General features: G+C 42.9%; 1 protein-coding gene across 2 annotated transcripts in view; it reads right to left on the bottom strand.

The window, feature by feature from the left end:
- Positions 1–1,122: 1,122 nt before the first annotated feature.
- The window catches only part of DOK5 (docking protein 5), a 61,850-nt gene continuing 49,596 nt past the window's right edge, over positions 1,123–13,376 (bottom strand). Inside the window, exons 3-8 of one of the 2 annotated variants that reach the window (XM_053394295.1) lie at positions 11,859–11,973; positions 11,616–11,735; positions 9,131–9,320; positions 7,488–7,623; positions 3,505–3,625; positions 1,123–1,692 (exon numbers count right to left, since the gene is read on the bottom strand). In XM_053394295.1, coding sequence (XP_053250270.1) covers positions 1,634–1,692; positions 3,505–3,625; positions 7,488–7,623; positions 9,131–9,320; positions 11,616–11,735; positions 11,859–11,973 — 741 coding nt within the window. In that variant the 3' untranslated portion in view covers positions 1,123–1,633. The remainder of the gene's footprint in view (positions 1,693–3,504; positions 3,626–7,487; positions 7,624–9,130; positions 9,321–11,615; positions 11,736–11,858; positions 11,974–13,376) is intronic. The other variant, XM_053394296.1, reaches the window with a different exon arrangement.

The following is a 13,376-nucleotide window of genomic DNA, read 5'->3' as shown; positions in this document are numbered from 1 at the left end:
GTTAAGTACTTAATTCGTTCCAGAGGTCGGTTCTTAACCTGAAACTGTTCTTAACCTGAAGCACCACTTTAGCTAATGGGGCCTCCCGCTGCTGCTGTGCCGCCGGAGCATGATTTCTGTTCTCATCCTGAAGCAAAGTTCTTAACCCGAGGTACTATTTCTGGGTTAGCGGAGTCTGTAACCTGAAGTGTCTGTAACCCGAGGTACCACTGTATTTGTAAAGGAGTTTCCCGCATATCCTGTAGCAGTTCACCCTCATTTAAAGCTGGGCCAAAGATCCTTGGTATGCTAACATAGAGGTACTGCCCTGCATAGGTTAGAACCCTACATGAGTCGAGCCATGACTATCGGGACAAGCTCAATGGTGGAACAGCTGCTTTGAATGCAGAAGGTCCCTGGTTCAATCCCTGGCATCTCCAGGCAAAAATGTGACTGTCCTTGACTGAAATTCTGGAGCCCCTCTGCCATTCACTGTAGACAATACTGAGCTAGATGTACAAATGGTCTGATTTTGAATAAGGCACTTTTCTATGTTTTGTAAATTCATGTTCTGTTGCATTCAACAGTTGTCTCAGTCTGGGCTAACAGGATATTCTGCATCCATATTTCTCTTCACTAGTTCCCCCCCCCCCTTAATATCTTCCACTTCACTTTCACCACCTTCATATTAAGGCTTGAGCATACTATTTCACTTCATGTTTTGGTTCTCGCTTTATTGTTTAGCTGCATGTGTACAAGCTACTATTATATAAGTTCAGCTTTATTAAAAATGCCTATTGCAATATTGTTTATTTTTCTCAGCTCCATAACTTGAACGTTTACAAGAAATGAAATCCCTCGATTTGAGTTCGGCAAAGGATGTACGTATGTGCTTACCTCTTGTGATGCCATTGGGATGCAGTGCACTTCCCAATAAGATGTTGAGAATGTCAAGTCAGACTCTTATTACTTGTTGGCAGCACCTTAGATAAGGTGCTTCTGTTGATGTTCTGAACCTGTGTCTCTCAGAAAACTCGCATGCAATATTTCAAGCGATGTGGCAAAGAGCATTTTACTTCTAAACCTCTAAAAGGCATTTTAAAACACAGGAGTATGAAATGAAACATAAAAAGACAAGAGAAATGTCTGCTGATAACTTAGATTAGTCTTAATCAGACTTTAATAGACAGGGACAACAGATTCCAGTTCCAAAAAACTGGTCACCATTCTGAAAATTGCTATGCTCAGTGATGAATCAGGACACTGAAGTTAAAGAAAAATATACAAATATTTCATGTAGTTTATACATGTAAACTACATTATCTAAGATACCATCAAAATGAATCTTGACCAACTGATAGCATAGGACAAATCATCAACAGATATCAATTATATTCCAAAGATAATAATAATCACACACCAAAGGAGAGCTTCTTTTCTTCTGGATGTAACTATGAAATATAGCAACTTTCCAATATTATCTCTAAGATGTATATCTTTTGGTTGAAGGTTAAAAAATAACATCGCAGTCTTAATCCAGTCTTCGTTTCTTCTGTCAGCATCATTATTGTTGGCCAGTTGTCAATGAAAGCCTCTTTGCTGGAGCAGTCTATCTCAAGCAGCACACATTTCAAATGTCCTCGGCTTTCTTTTATCAATGCTCTGACCGATAGGTGGGGAAAGTCTCTGTCCGATGGATCTTCAGTGGACTATCTTCTCCAAATCAGATCAGGGGGTGGAGGGGGGGAAATCAATATATCAGTCCAACTATCATACATGTTATGTCTAATACATGGGTGGGGAATATGGCGTTCTATTTGTTGTTGGACTCCAACTCCCATCAGCCCAGACAGCAAGGCCAGTGATCAGGGATGATGGGAGCTAGAGGCCCACAGATAGCAGGACAGTTTATTATATGTATATAATAAAACACCTTTAAAAGCAGTAAAAATAACCAACATAAGGTAAACCCCAGCCTACCCTTTTCTCAGTCAATTGGGACTCAGGAAGAGCCCTGCCCTTTTTGCACAATGGATTTTTGATGCTTTTCAGCATCAACGAATCCTAGTGTGTCCTTATTCCTGTTGACCAGGCCAGCTTCTCCTTCCTGCACCTGCTGCCATCTTGCATAATTCCATTTCACACCTTGCCTTCCACTCCAGATTAGGCTTAGCTTTGCCCAGTTTTTAACCCTAGAAATCTACCTAGCCCTGTTCATGCTTAGCTGAATATGGCTCAAATAACTTCTGGTCTGAATACTCTCAAACTAGGTTTGGGATCCCTATTAGATTGAGTCCAATTTCCATTGAACTTTTAATTTTCTCCCACATTTTCGTATGTTCTTTTGCTGTTCCAAATTCGTTGCTAAGAACAGCCCCCACAGCTGATCCTCACACAGATCAAAACTTTATTATTTTGCCCACTGCACATTCCAGAAAAAAGACTCTTCTTCAAACATAAAAGGAGGAGGAGAAATCCCTATGGTTTAATTATCACATATTGGGAATATTTTGATTCATTTTAAGTGCTTAAACACTAAGATCAACCTTCAGGTATACACGGCTGAGCAAAGATGGGCATTTTCAAGACTCCTTCCTCCCTAGATTCTCAGGATTTGAATTTAGAAACATGAAGCAGCCACAGGAACTTCAGCTGAAGATATGAGCACCCATCTTTCCAGATCCAGGCAATGAAATGCTTTATTGAACATTAGTGAATGTACTTATCCTGGCCACTAGATGTCCCTCAGAGATCATAAGAAAACATATTTAACATGCTGTCCAATGATTAGATGCATATATATGCCCCCTCCACACACACACACACATCTGCCATGTTTAGCAGGGGAGGATAATTAAAAACTTTATTATAAAATTTCCTGTGATCATATGTGAGGAGATATGAGGTATAGTTCGCAGCACTTTTGCAAAATGTCCAGAATAACTATAGAAGTGGAGGGAAGTGGCTGTTGTTCTAACAACAATCCTGGCAAATATTTGGCCAATAGCCCAGAAAATATTGATGTGAAGGCTAGACAGTATGAGGCAAATATCACCCAAGGACTGATGGCATCCATCTGTCTTTTCAGTGGGGAAATGTCTTCTGATAAACTGATCACTGTTGGCTCACATATGGCCATGACACTACACTAGCAAACCTTCGGCTCATCTACTCCCTCTTTTTTCTTCATTTCTTCCTTTTGCCCTTTCCACTTGTCTCCTGAACCTCCTGGTTGACAGCAAACCAGAGTTTGTTCTTACAACCAAATTGGCAAAATATAGTTTGTGCTTGTCCTTCAACCTGAAGCTGGTAACCATGGTTTGGCGGTGGCTTCCAACCCTGGTTTGGAGAGTGAGCACAAACCATAGTTTGACATGGGAAGACAGGAAGAGAATCAGAGCATGTGAGGGAAGGGGGAAGCATGCAAGCCCATTCCTGGCATACCAAACCATCGTTTGGCAATACACGTGATATAGTACTTATTAATGAAAGAAGGCCTCAACTATTATTCCATCAGCTTCCTACCTTGTAAGCCAAAGAGCTGCCCAGTGCTGTGTTGCCGTGTGATGTGCTGCCAATAGGCACTGCGGGGCAAGGGGACCATGGTGCTGAGGGAAACAGCCCGGTCACTCATTTTCATCTGTAGCTGAAAGAAAAGGCAACGGACCTTGAGATAAACACATGGCGATATAATTCAGTCATGAAAATGTTGCGTTAAAACCTAGCTCAAGCTTGTAGAAACTTTAGCTTGGAGATGTGTTACTGCAAAAGGAGCATTTTGCAAAATATGACTTGCCACTATTTTGTGATACTTCCATTATTCCCAAGTAAAGGTGCTGCCCAACTATGAATTTCAAGACTCTTTTTTTTTAACCTCTCTTATGCACAAACGCAGGTTGCGCTGTGGCTTAAACCACAGAGCCGAGGACTTGCCAATCAAAAAGTCGGCGGTTCGAATCCCCGCGACCGGGTGAGCTCCCGTTGCTCGGTCCCAGTTCCTGCCAACCTAGCAGTTCGAAAGCACATCAAAGTGCAAGTAGATAAATAGGTACCGCTCCGGCGGGAAGGTAAACGGCGTTTCCATGCGCTGTTCTGGTTTGCCACAAGTGGCTTAGTCATGCTGGCCACATGACCTGGAAGCTGGATGCCGGCTCCCTCGGCCAGTAAAACGAGATGAGCGCCGCAACCCCAGAGTCAGCCACAACTGGACCTAATGGTCAGGGGTCCCTTTACCTTTACCTTATGCACAAACATGGCTACCATTGCTTTTTATGTGACTTAAGAGAGAGAGAGAGAGAGAGAGAGAGAGAGAGAGAGAGGGAATGGCAATAATAATATACGTGCCCTAAGGGCTTAATGTGCTCCATACCATGCATTTAAAGTGCTTTCAATGTGCATTTAAACTACATATCTCCCCCCAAAGAATCTGGGGATCTGTAGCTTCCCCATTACAGCTCTGCAATTCTCAGCACCCTTAACAAACTACAGTTCCCAGGATTCTTTGGGAGAGGGACGACTGGTTTAAATGTGCACTGAATGTGCTTTAAATGTATAGTGTATATCTGCCCTTAGATAAAAGGGTATCTGGAGAAACTGTACTTTACAAGTACAGTTCATCCTCGCGTCAAAAGTATGGGATCCACGCAACACTTTGTCATTTTTAGTAATTTAGTACCACTGGGAGGGGAACGGAAGCTATAACAAAGGACAGTTTTGAATCTTTACATTTCCCTTTTGCGATTTAACTCTTGGTCAGTTATGATATTCGGCTATATTGATTTAAGTCTCATATTTAACTTCTAATTTCTTCAAAGTTCAGACAAAGACTAAAAGTGTGGGGGGGTGTGGGGAATTAATATGAAATCAACTAGTTATCTTTAAACACCCACACCAATCTAACGAACACTGAACATACAATAGAGGCTTCCGCCCACAGCATGTTAAATAAATATGGTCCCTCAAGTAATGCTTCAACAGAACTTGTAATGTTATCCTACATTCCAGTGTCATGGAAACAACTCGGAATCTATTTTTGGAATTGCAGAACTCTGTCAAACATTGCACCAAAAAAAAACCACACACACACACACAACCCACCCCATTTCTCAAAGCAGAACCCTCATGATTTTGATTTCACTGTTAACTCCTATTCAGTGAAAATGGGAGTGATCATTTTTATTCGCAGAGAACATAAAACTTGCTAGAAGAGAACAGCTAGAGAAAAACAATTAGAAGGGGGGAGCTCAAAAGAAAAGATTTTCATATATGCAATGTAATTTGTATACTGCTTATTTTATATAAACCTCCAAGCGGTTTATATAAAATACGCATTAAAATAATCAATGAAGTCAGAAATTAAAAATACGTAGGTCTAAACCATTTCAAAATATAAATAGAATTGGCAGTTGCAAATATACATTATATATTAAAAAATACATATTAAAATGCATGCTGACTTGATGTATATGGGTAGGTTTGCCGAAGCAAAAATGCTTTTAGCAGGAACCTGTTTAATGTCAAGGGGCAGGGAGTTCCTAGGTGAGACTCTCCTTCCTTGGATGTTTTCAAGCGTGGGCTGGAAGGCCATCTCTCATAGATGCTTGAGCCAAAATTCCTGAATTGCAGGGGGTTGGACTAGATAGATCGTGGGGTCCCTTCCAACTCCATAATTCTATAAAAGGTCTCCCAGTTATTTTATTTATACAAATATTTATACACCACTATGTCATTTTTTAAAGAAAGAAAAATCAAAGTGGTTTACAGCAATAAAACATAAAACCATGCAATAAAAAATATATATGAAAAACGTTACAAGCAGACATCAGTTAACCATTATGGAAGGAAATATTCTTAACTGCCTGCACAGACCAGGTAGAATAGAAAGGTTTTCAGCAGGCATTTAAAAGTTAGCACAGATGGCACCTGCTGAATCTCTATGAACAGATTATTCCACAGGACTGCACTGGTGACACTAAAGTCTCAATGTCTTGTTTTCAAATGCTTTGCAGGGGGTCAGACTAGTTGACCCTGGGGTGTCCCTTCCAACATGAGTCTTGATGATGGGGGAAGGACCAAAGATGCTCCTGCAGGTGATCTCAATGATCAAGCTGGGATATAAGGGTTCAGACTATCCCTTGGAAATAAGTTGTTTAGGGCTTTGTGAATCGAAATTGGGTAGCAGCTTTCTCTAGAAATATAATTTTAATATTAACTTTTGTGAGTGACAGGCACCATCTTAGAAAAGGCTTTCCTTTTCCTCTGTCATGCATGAGGGAATACTTGATCTATTGTGACATTTGCTTGATGCTTGCGTGCATCAACTTTCTTCGGAAGCACAGGCTTGTTCCTATGCAAATTATGCCAGTTGAAGCAATATTGCTCAAATAAAACTCATACGATTCATCATAAGATTTATTTAAGATGGTCAGAGCCCTGAAGCTGATAGGTAATAGAAATAAGAACATAAACGCTACTGGGTCATACCAAAGTACTATTTAGTCTAGCATCTGATACTAAATATGGATGATGTTGTTGTTGTTACTTATACCCCATCCATCCGACTGGGTTGCCCCAGCCACTCTAGGCAGCTAAAGTATTGAAAGGGGTCAGAGATTCATATAGATCACATGGAACATGGGCTATACATGTGAAGATACAGAAGATGTCATTCTCATATACCCTTTTTAACTTGCATTTCAAGAATGCATCAGGAGCTTAAAGATAAAGGTAAATGGACCCCTGACCACTAGGTCCAGTCGTGACCGACTCTAGGGTTGCGGCGCTCATCTCGCTTTACTGGCCGAGGGAGCCGGCGTACAGCTTCCGGGTCATGTGGCCAGCATGACTAAGCCGCTTCTGGCGAACCAGAGCAGTGCACGGAAACGCCATTTACCTTCCCACCGGAGTGGTACCTATTTGTCTACTTGCACTTTGACGTGCTTTCGAACTGCTAGGTTGGCAGGAGCAGGGACCTGAGCAACGGGAGCTCACCCCATCACGGGGATTTGAACCACCGACCTTCTGATCGGCAAGTCCTAGGCTCTGTGGTTTAACCTTAGAAGTAGAGTTATAGCAAGAAGTATGAGGAGCAGGTATTTTACATTTCATGCAAAGGCTGAAGCCCACCACCCTACCGCATTTTGATATGCCATACATTACTCTTGTCGGGCTACAAGACTTAGATCAGTTGTAGCAACTTAGACAACATGCTCACTTCTTAGAAAGAAACAAAATCCATAAACCAATCTGCAAATCTGGTGCAGAGTCATTTCTTATCAGGCTAGTTAATTGAAAAGCAGCCATAGTTACAGACTTGTCCGATAACCCCATGCATGAAGAAATGAAGAAATTGAATGAGTTAACAAGGAGGAGAGGCAGACAACCCCACACTCAAATCTGTTTGCAATCTGAAAATCACAATCTGAACTCATGCTTAGGAAGGTGGCCTATGGATTTTATGTCATTACCGCTGACTGCTAGAGGATGACAGGCAGGGCCAGTAAGCATACCATTGAGTTTTTCACACTCTGTAATAAGTGGTCGTGTTGTTCTGCTATGGTCAGAGCTGCCGAGTGAACCTTCTGATAGATTGCCTCCCCATCTCTTGTCTGAAAGATGAATAGCCCTTCCCCTGTGTCACACATCCTGCCAGAAAGAGAACAGAGTAGGGTCACATGTGAGCAGACTGATTTATTAGCATGCATCTGTAGTAGTGCCTGCACAGAAATGTAACAGCATGAGGAGATAACAGCAGCTGATTGCCATGGAGGGCCAGGCATTACTGTTTGGCAGAAGGAGGAGGTTGCCTTAGGTGGCAGATTGGGGGCATGGCAGCAAGCCAACAGAACTATGGGTGCCATGTGGCCTGCCCTGAATCCAGAAGAGCCTTGCTGGGTGGAGTGGAGCTGCTGCATTAGTTTGCTGGCTGGTGGATTGCTGTTACTTACTGGGAAGCAGAGTGTTAGAGGCAAGATGGTGGTGCAAACACACTGGCAGGAGGGGCCAGATTGACTGTGTTTGCCTCACGCCAACCTCCCCACCACCTTCCCCTCTCCCTCCCAGTAAGAAACAACAACCAGGAAGCTAGTTCAACCCCACCCAATAAGCCACTTCTTCCTGCACTCCTAGGCTAGCCTGCTACCCTCAAGTGTGGTGCAGGATACTGCTCTGTCATGAGGGCTGAAGGAAGAGTCAAGTGTCAGCCCATTTGGTTTCTGAACATCCAGTTGAAGTGGGGCATCTTGTCCTTTGCCTCAGGCAACAAAATGTCTTGGGGTGGCCCTGTTAATATGTGTTAAGTCAGAAAGTAAATATATGCATCGTAAGTATGTGTGCATATTCATAAGCATGCAACTAATATAGAAGTTTAGATACCAAACCACAGCAGCTTCAATGGCTTGGCAGGCAGAATTTATTTTCTTTCTTTCTTTCTTTCTTTCTTTCTTTCTTTCTTTCTTTCTTTCTTTCTTTCTTTCTTAGATTTATATAAGAATAAAAGCCTTACAAAAACATTCAGTGGAAAGGAGGACACAAAAGCAGAACAGCTCCCTTTCTTTCACTTTTAATTTTTATTTGGAAGACGATCATCACACGTTCTGAAATTTCATCTATACTTGTGGCAGAAGTTATCAAATGCAATTGGTTCCACATTGAGCCAAAGTATCAGTCTTCTCATTGTGGATAAAACGACAATCTACTCATTCAAGTTAAAATATATACGAAGGATCTAAGGCATCGAGTTGCATACAAGGGAATGATGTTGCTGCTCAGTTTTCTGTGTGGAGGTTTTCTGTTGTTACCCCCAAACCCCAATTAAACCATTGTTTAGTATGCTGCTGGCATTCAGCTCTAGTCAATATATGTATCTATGGTGGTGGCTCCACTTTTGCCCAAGGCCTGAACCCCAAGTCAAATTGGGTGTATTCAGAGGCATACGGATCTTGGTTGAGTGGGTTTCAAACAGCCTCAGATTGCTAAAAGTCAAGTTCAGCTCTGGGGCCATTTAAATAGAGATGGGGTAGTTCCCATAATTCTTTGGGGAAAGTCATGGCTATTTAAAGTGCCAGCATAGTGCTTTAAATAAATGTATGGTGTGCCCAGAATTCCCGAGTCTGAAGAACTTGTGGAGCCTTGTTGCAAAGCATTCACTCACCTCCCAGCTTCGAATGTAAACCATGTTGAGTCCCGCCCGTATCGTCGGAGGGCACTTAAAGGCCAAGAGACGAGCTTTACTCTGGGATTCTGGATGTCCCAAAGACAGATATTTTCAAACGTTATCTGCAAGGTACATTCCCCATGCACATCTAAATTAGGGGATGGCATCAAATACACATTGAATCTCTCTGGGAGAAAAACAAAAGATTTAGACTAAAATCCTTGCAGAATCAAAAACATCATGACAGACATTGTACAATCATATCATAACAGCATTTCTCAATGTCCAAAGAATTCTGCAGTTCTTCTTCTCATAACAGTCCTACAAAACAAGAGAGCAATTGGGAAATTCCACAAATGGGGGGAGGGGGAGTTCAGAAATAAATCCACCGCCTTTGCCATCAGAATTGAAGGATGATAGTCTGAATCTGTACACATGTAAGCTCATCACACAATGTAGGACCCTAGAAAATTAGGATTCTACAGTGTTCAAGGAGGATGCACTAAAAGAAGTTCATGGGAGGCAGGACAAAGGTACCTTGTCCCTGAGAGCTTCTCCCCCTATGTGGAACTTTCCCAATTTTTATAATGCTGGAATAAGACTACATTCTGCACATCAGAACGTTCAGTGTAGCCTTCTACCCAGGGTGGAAGACCACTCACAGAAAGTGACACCCGCAGTTATCTTACTAAAGTCTAGAATTCTACCAACTCATACTACCAGCACTTCGTTCTGCATGATGTGTAGAAAAGATCTCATCTATAGCATTTCCCTGCCTCAATATTGAGACGATGCGTAACAAGCAACAGGATTCAGTCTTTAAAAAATTCAATTTTCAGGGACTTAGGAACTAGACAGCCACTGACTGCAGACTTGGTTTCACATCCTTATGAAAGGACTATGGGAAGATGAATTTGCTATGGGACTAAGAGCAAACTCAACTCTTTGAGAATCAGTTGTTATCTGTCCAAAATGGCACCACTATATTATCTGGGAGATGATTTTTTTCGAGGGGGGATGACTCCAATCAAAGCCCAGTGAGGCCTGAGCTCAGTGGGCACAGAATGGGGGATAAATATTAGATAATGAGTATATGGGGGGCAGGATGCAATGGAATAGCATTTCCAGGAACAGGGAATGTATTGTTCATTGGAAGCTTCAACGCAAGCATTCCGCACTATTATCCTTAGTTTGATCTTTGCTCTGTCACTTTGACAATCTGCAGGAAAGGGAAGTGATTGACTGTGTGAAAGCCTGCTACCAGTTTTAAAGGAGTTGACTGCGAAGCTGTTTGATATAGGCAGGCACGTAGCAAAATCTGTTGCTGCCAAGCTTGATGGCTGCAGAATCGGTGCAAAGGACATCACACGTGGGCATGTTGGAGGCAGATCTTGCATGTGTGCCTCTCTCCTCCCCATCCATACTTTGAACACTGATATCTTTAAACCAACCAATAAATACAGATGTGCCAAGGGTGAAAAAAGCTCAGGTCCAGGGATTGAATGCATCCTCTAGGCCTTTCGACATGGCTTTCAAGACTCTTCATATGACATGGCTCTTCCTCAGACTGCTCTCCTTAGCCCAAGCTCTATCCCATGGGTAGGCAAACTAAGGCCCAGGGGCCGGATCCGGCCCAATCGCCTTCTAAATCCGGCCTGTGGACAGTCTGGGAATCAATGTGTTTTTACATGAGTAGAATGTGTCCTTTTATTTAAAATGCATCTCTGGGTTATTTGTGGGGCATATGAATTTGTTCTTTTTTTCAAAATATAGTCCTGCCCCCCACAAGGTCTGAGGGACAGTGGACTGGCCCCCTGCTGAAAAAGTTTGCTGACCCCTGCTCTATTCCCTTCTCCAATATCTTGAACTGGGGTGGTGCTTCTTATATGTTGCCCTGCAAGGACCCTTGAATTTTCTCTGGCTGGCACATAACCTACTATACAAAAGTAGGAGTCACAGCCTTTGCACCTCCCATTTTTCTTCCTCTGGCACCACTTCTGACTGGCATGCACCCACCTACCCCAACATTTTCCCATGCAGCCCTCAGCCTGAAAAGTTTCCCCTGCTTCTGAGGCAGGCTTTTGACCCTAGAATGATTCAGTCAAACATAGAACAACATATGAAATGACATATGAAATTCAAAGCAGGCTTAGCACTGTGCAGCAAAACCTTTCGGTTTCCTCTTTGTATCACAGCTGAGGTTCAATTTTTTAAATTGTTTTTAAATCCCAACTGTGTTACTGAGTTGTCGGAAGCTGAAACGCTTTAACTTTGGTCAATGCAATATATCCACATCTATAAATAGGGTAACATTGGGAGCAGCAGCAACCATGGAGCACAAAACACGATCGCATGGAAGAATGTCACACTCTGTTGCACTGGTCCACAGTATTTATGGATTTCATGAGCACATTGCAGAGGCAGCCTAAACGTTTCTATTTGTAGTTGTGTAAAAAAAAGAAAAGAAAAAGTATTTACATACCACTTTGTTCCCTCTCTACACCGGAAGCCAATAGGTCAGGTTCTCCAAGGCTAATATCATTAATCTGAGTCCCCAGGCACTCCACCTGCAAGACTTTACACCATTCATCCGCTTCAAGCTCTGCATATAAACAACCAAAAATCTGCGTGTTGGTGTGGCATGTAACATTTATAACGTTTACGGCTTGCTGCGACAGTTACAGCTACTACAGCTAATGACAACCGCCCATGCCACTAAACCCACCTGATTCACAAGCAAACGTCCTGGATGTGTCATCATTAAAATATATCCCTACAGCGTGCTTCCTTGTGCCCTTTGGCAAGCGCAATATATTCTTCACATGATTAAGTTCCGTAACCTGGAGTAAAAAGAAGAAGAAGAATGGAGGGGGAGGGGAATAAAATAAGACAGCAACTTGCAGCGCTCATTAAGATCTCTGTACAAAGAGGTTTGTACGGAGGAGGCTTGTGTAACTTGTGACTCAGTGCACTGAACACAACTCACCAGGCATGTATGACAGGGACTTATAAGTTTCTGTATTTGTTTCCTGCTCAAGATGGCAAAAGCAAGATGGCTTGTTAAGGACCTAGGAGGCTACTGTATGTGGCTAGATTGACTACATTTGGCTTGCTGGGTTAGGCGTTCTTCAGGTCGGGTGAAGGCAAGGAGAAATGGGAATACAATGTGTTAATCTGTGCGTTCACAATGAATAAAAATGATGCATCTGACCAGGGCCGTCTTCCCCATAGGAGCTAGGGGTGCGGAGCACCTGGGCGCCAGGCTCTCAGGGGCGCTAGGCCAAGAGTCCGGGGCCCGAGAGTTGAGTCTGGGGAAGAGCCTGTCTGTCGGTTGGAGCACCACGACGGGCTCTTCTGCTGTGGGCGGCTCTGCGCCACGAGTTGGGGGTGAGCAAGCCAGCAAGGCTCTGAGGCAGCCAGCCGGCTCCACCCTCCTGCACGCCTGGGTCTGGGCAACCTGGGGGGGGGGCACCAGGCGGATCTTTGCACACCGGCGCCACATATGCTTAAGACAGCCCTGCATCTGACAAGATAGATTCAGGGCCAGCACAATAGGCAGGGATCTGCATTACCAAGGTATGGGATTCTGAGTGCTCAAAGCTCAAGAGCAGAGTGCTAGAGCAGCAGTTTTGCTGGTGGACATGCACCAGAGACAACATCAGGTCCATCTGGCAACAGCTTGGCTCATATGCATGCACTCTCAGATTTTCTCTACTTGGCCAGAGAACTGGATGATGATGATTCCACCCTTCACCCTAAGGTCCCAGGGCATGTCACAACAATTTAAAGTACATTAAAAACAGTTTAACACAAAATAGCTGGGAATGATTCTACCACATTGCATAAGAATTTAAGATGGGTCTGCTGGTTCAGGCCAAGGATCCATCTGGATCAGCATCTCGTTGCTGACCAGATGCCTTTGAGAAGCCTGCAACTTAGACATGAGTGCAACAGCATTCTGCCCACCTGCAGTTCCCAGCAACTCTTATTCAGATGCATACTGCCTTGGATAGAGAAGATAGAACATAGTCATTATGGCTAGTAGCTCCCGACAGCCTTGTTCTCAATGTTTTTTAAAACAATAATTTTTATTAGTTTTCAATTACAATAATCCAATGGTGGTCTCATGATAGCAATGCCAAATTATAATACAATACAATTACTGATCCCAATCATTCAGATGCCCAATTATATAATTTAGGTGGCCTCCCTCATGATAGAATTGATGGTTTGATGATTTTCT

This window comes from Podarcis raffonei, chromosome 6 (genome assembly GCF_027172205.1).
Source record: "Podarcis raffonei isolate rPodRaf1 chromosome 6, rPodRaf1.pri, whole genome shotgun sequence".
In the NCBI taxonomy this organism is placed as follows: domain Eukaryota; kingdom Metazoa; phylum Chordata; class Lepidosauria; order Squamata; family Lacertidae; genus Podarcis; species Podarcis raffonei.
The sequence above is the reverse complement of the archived record's forward strand: the minus strand, read 5'-3'. Positions and strand labels throughout refer to the sequence as shown.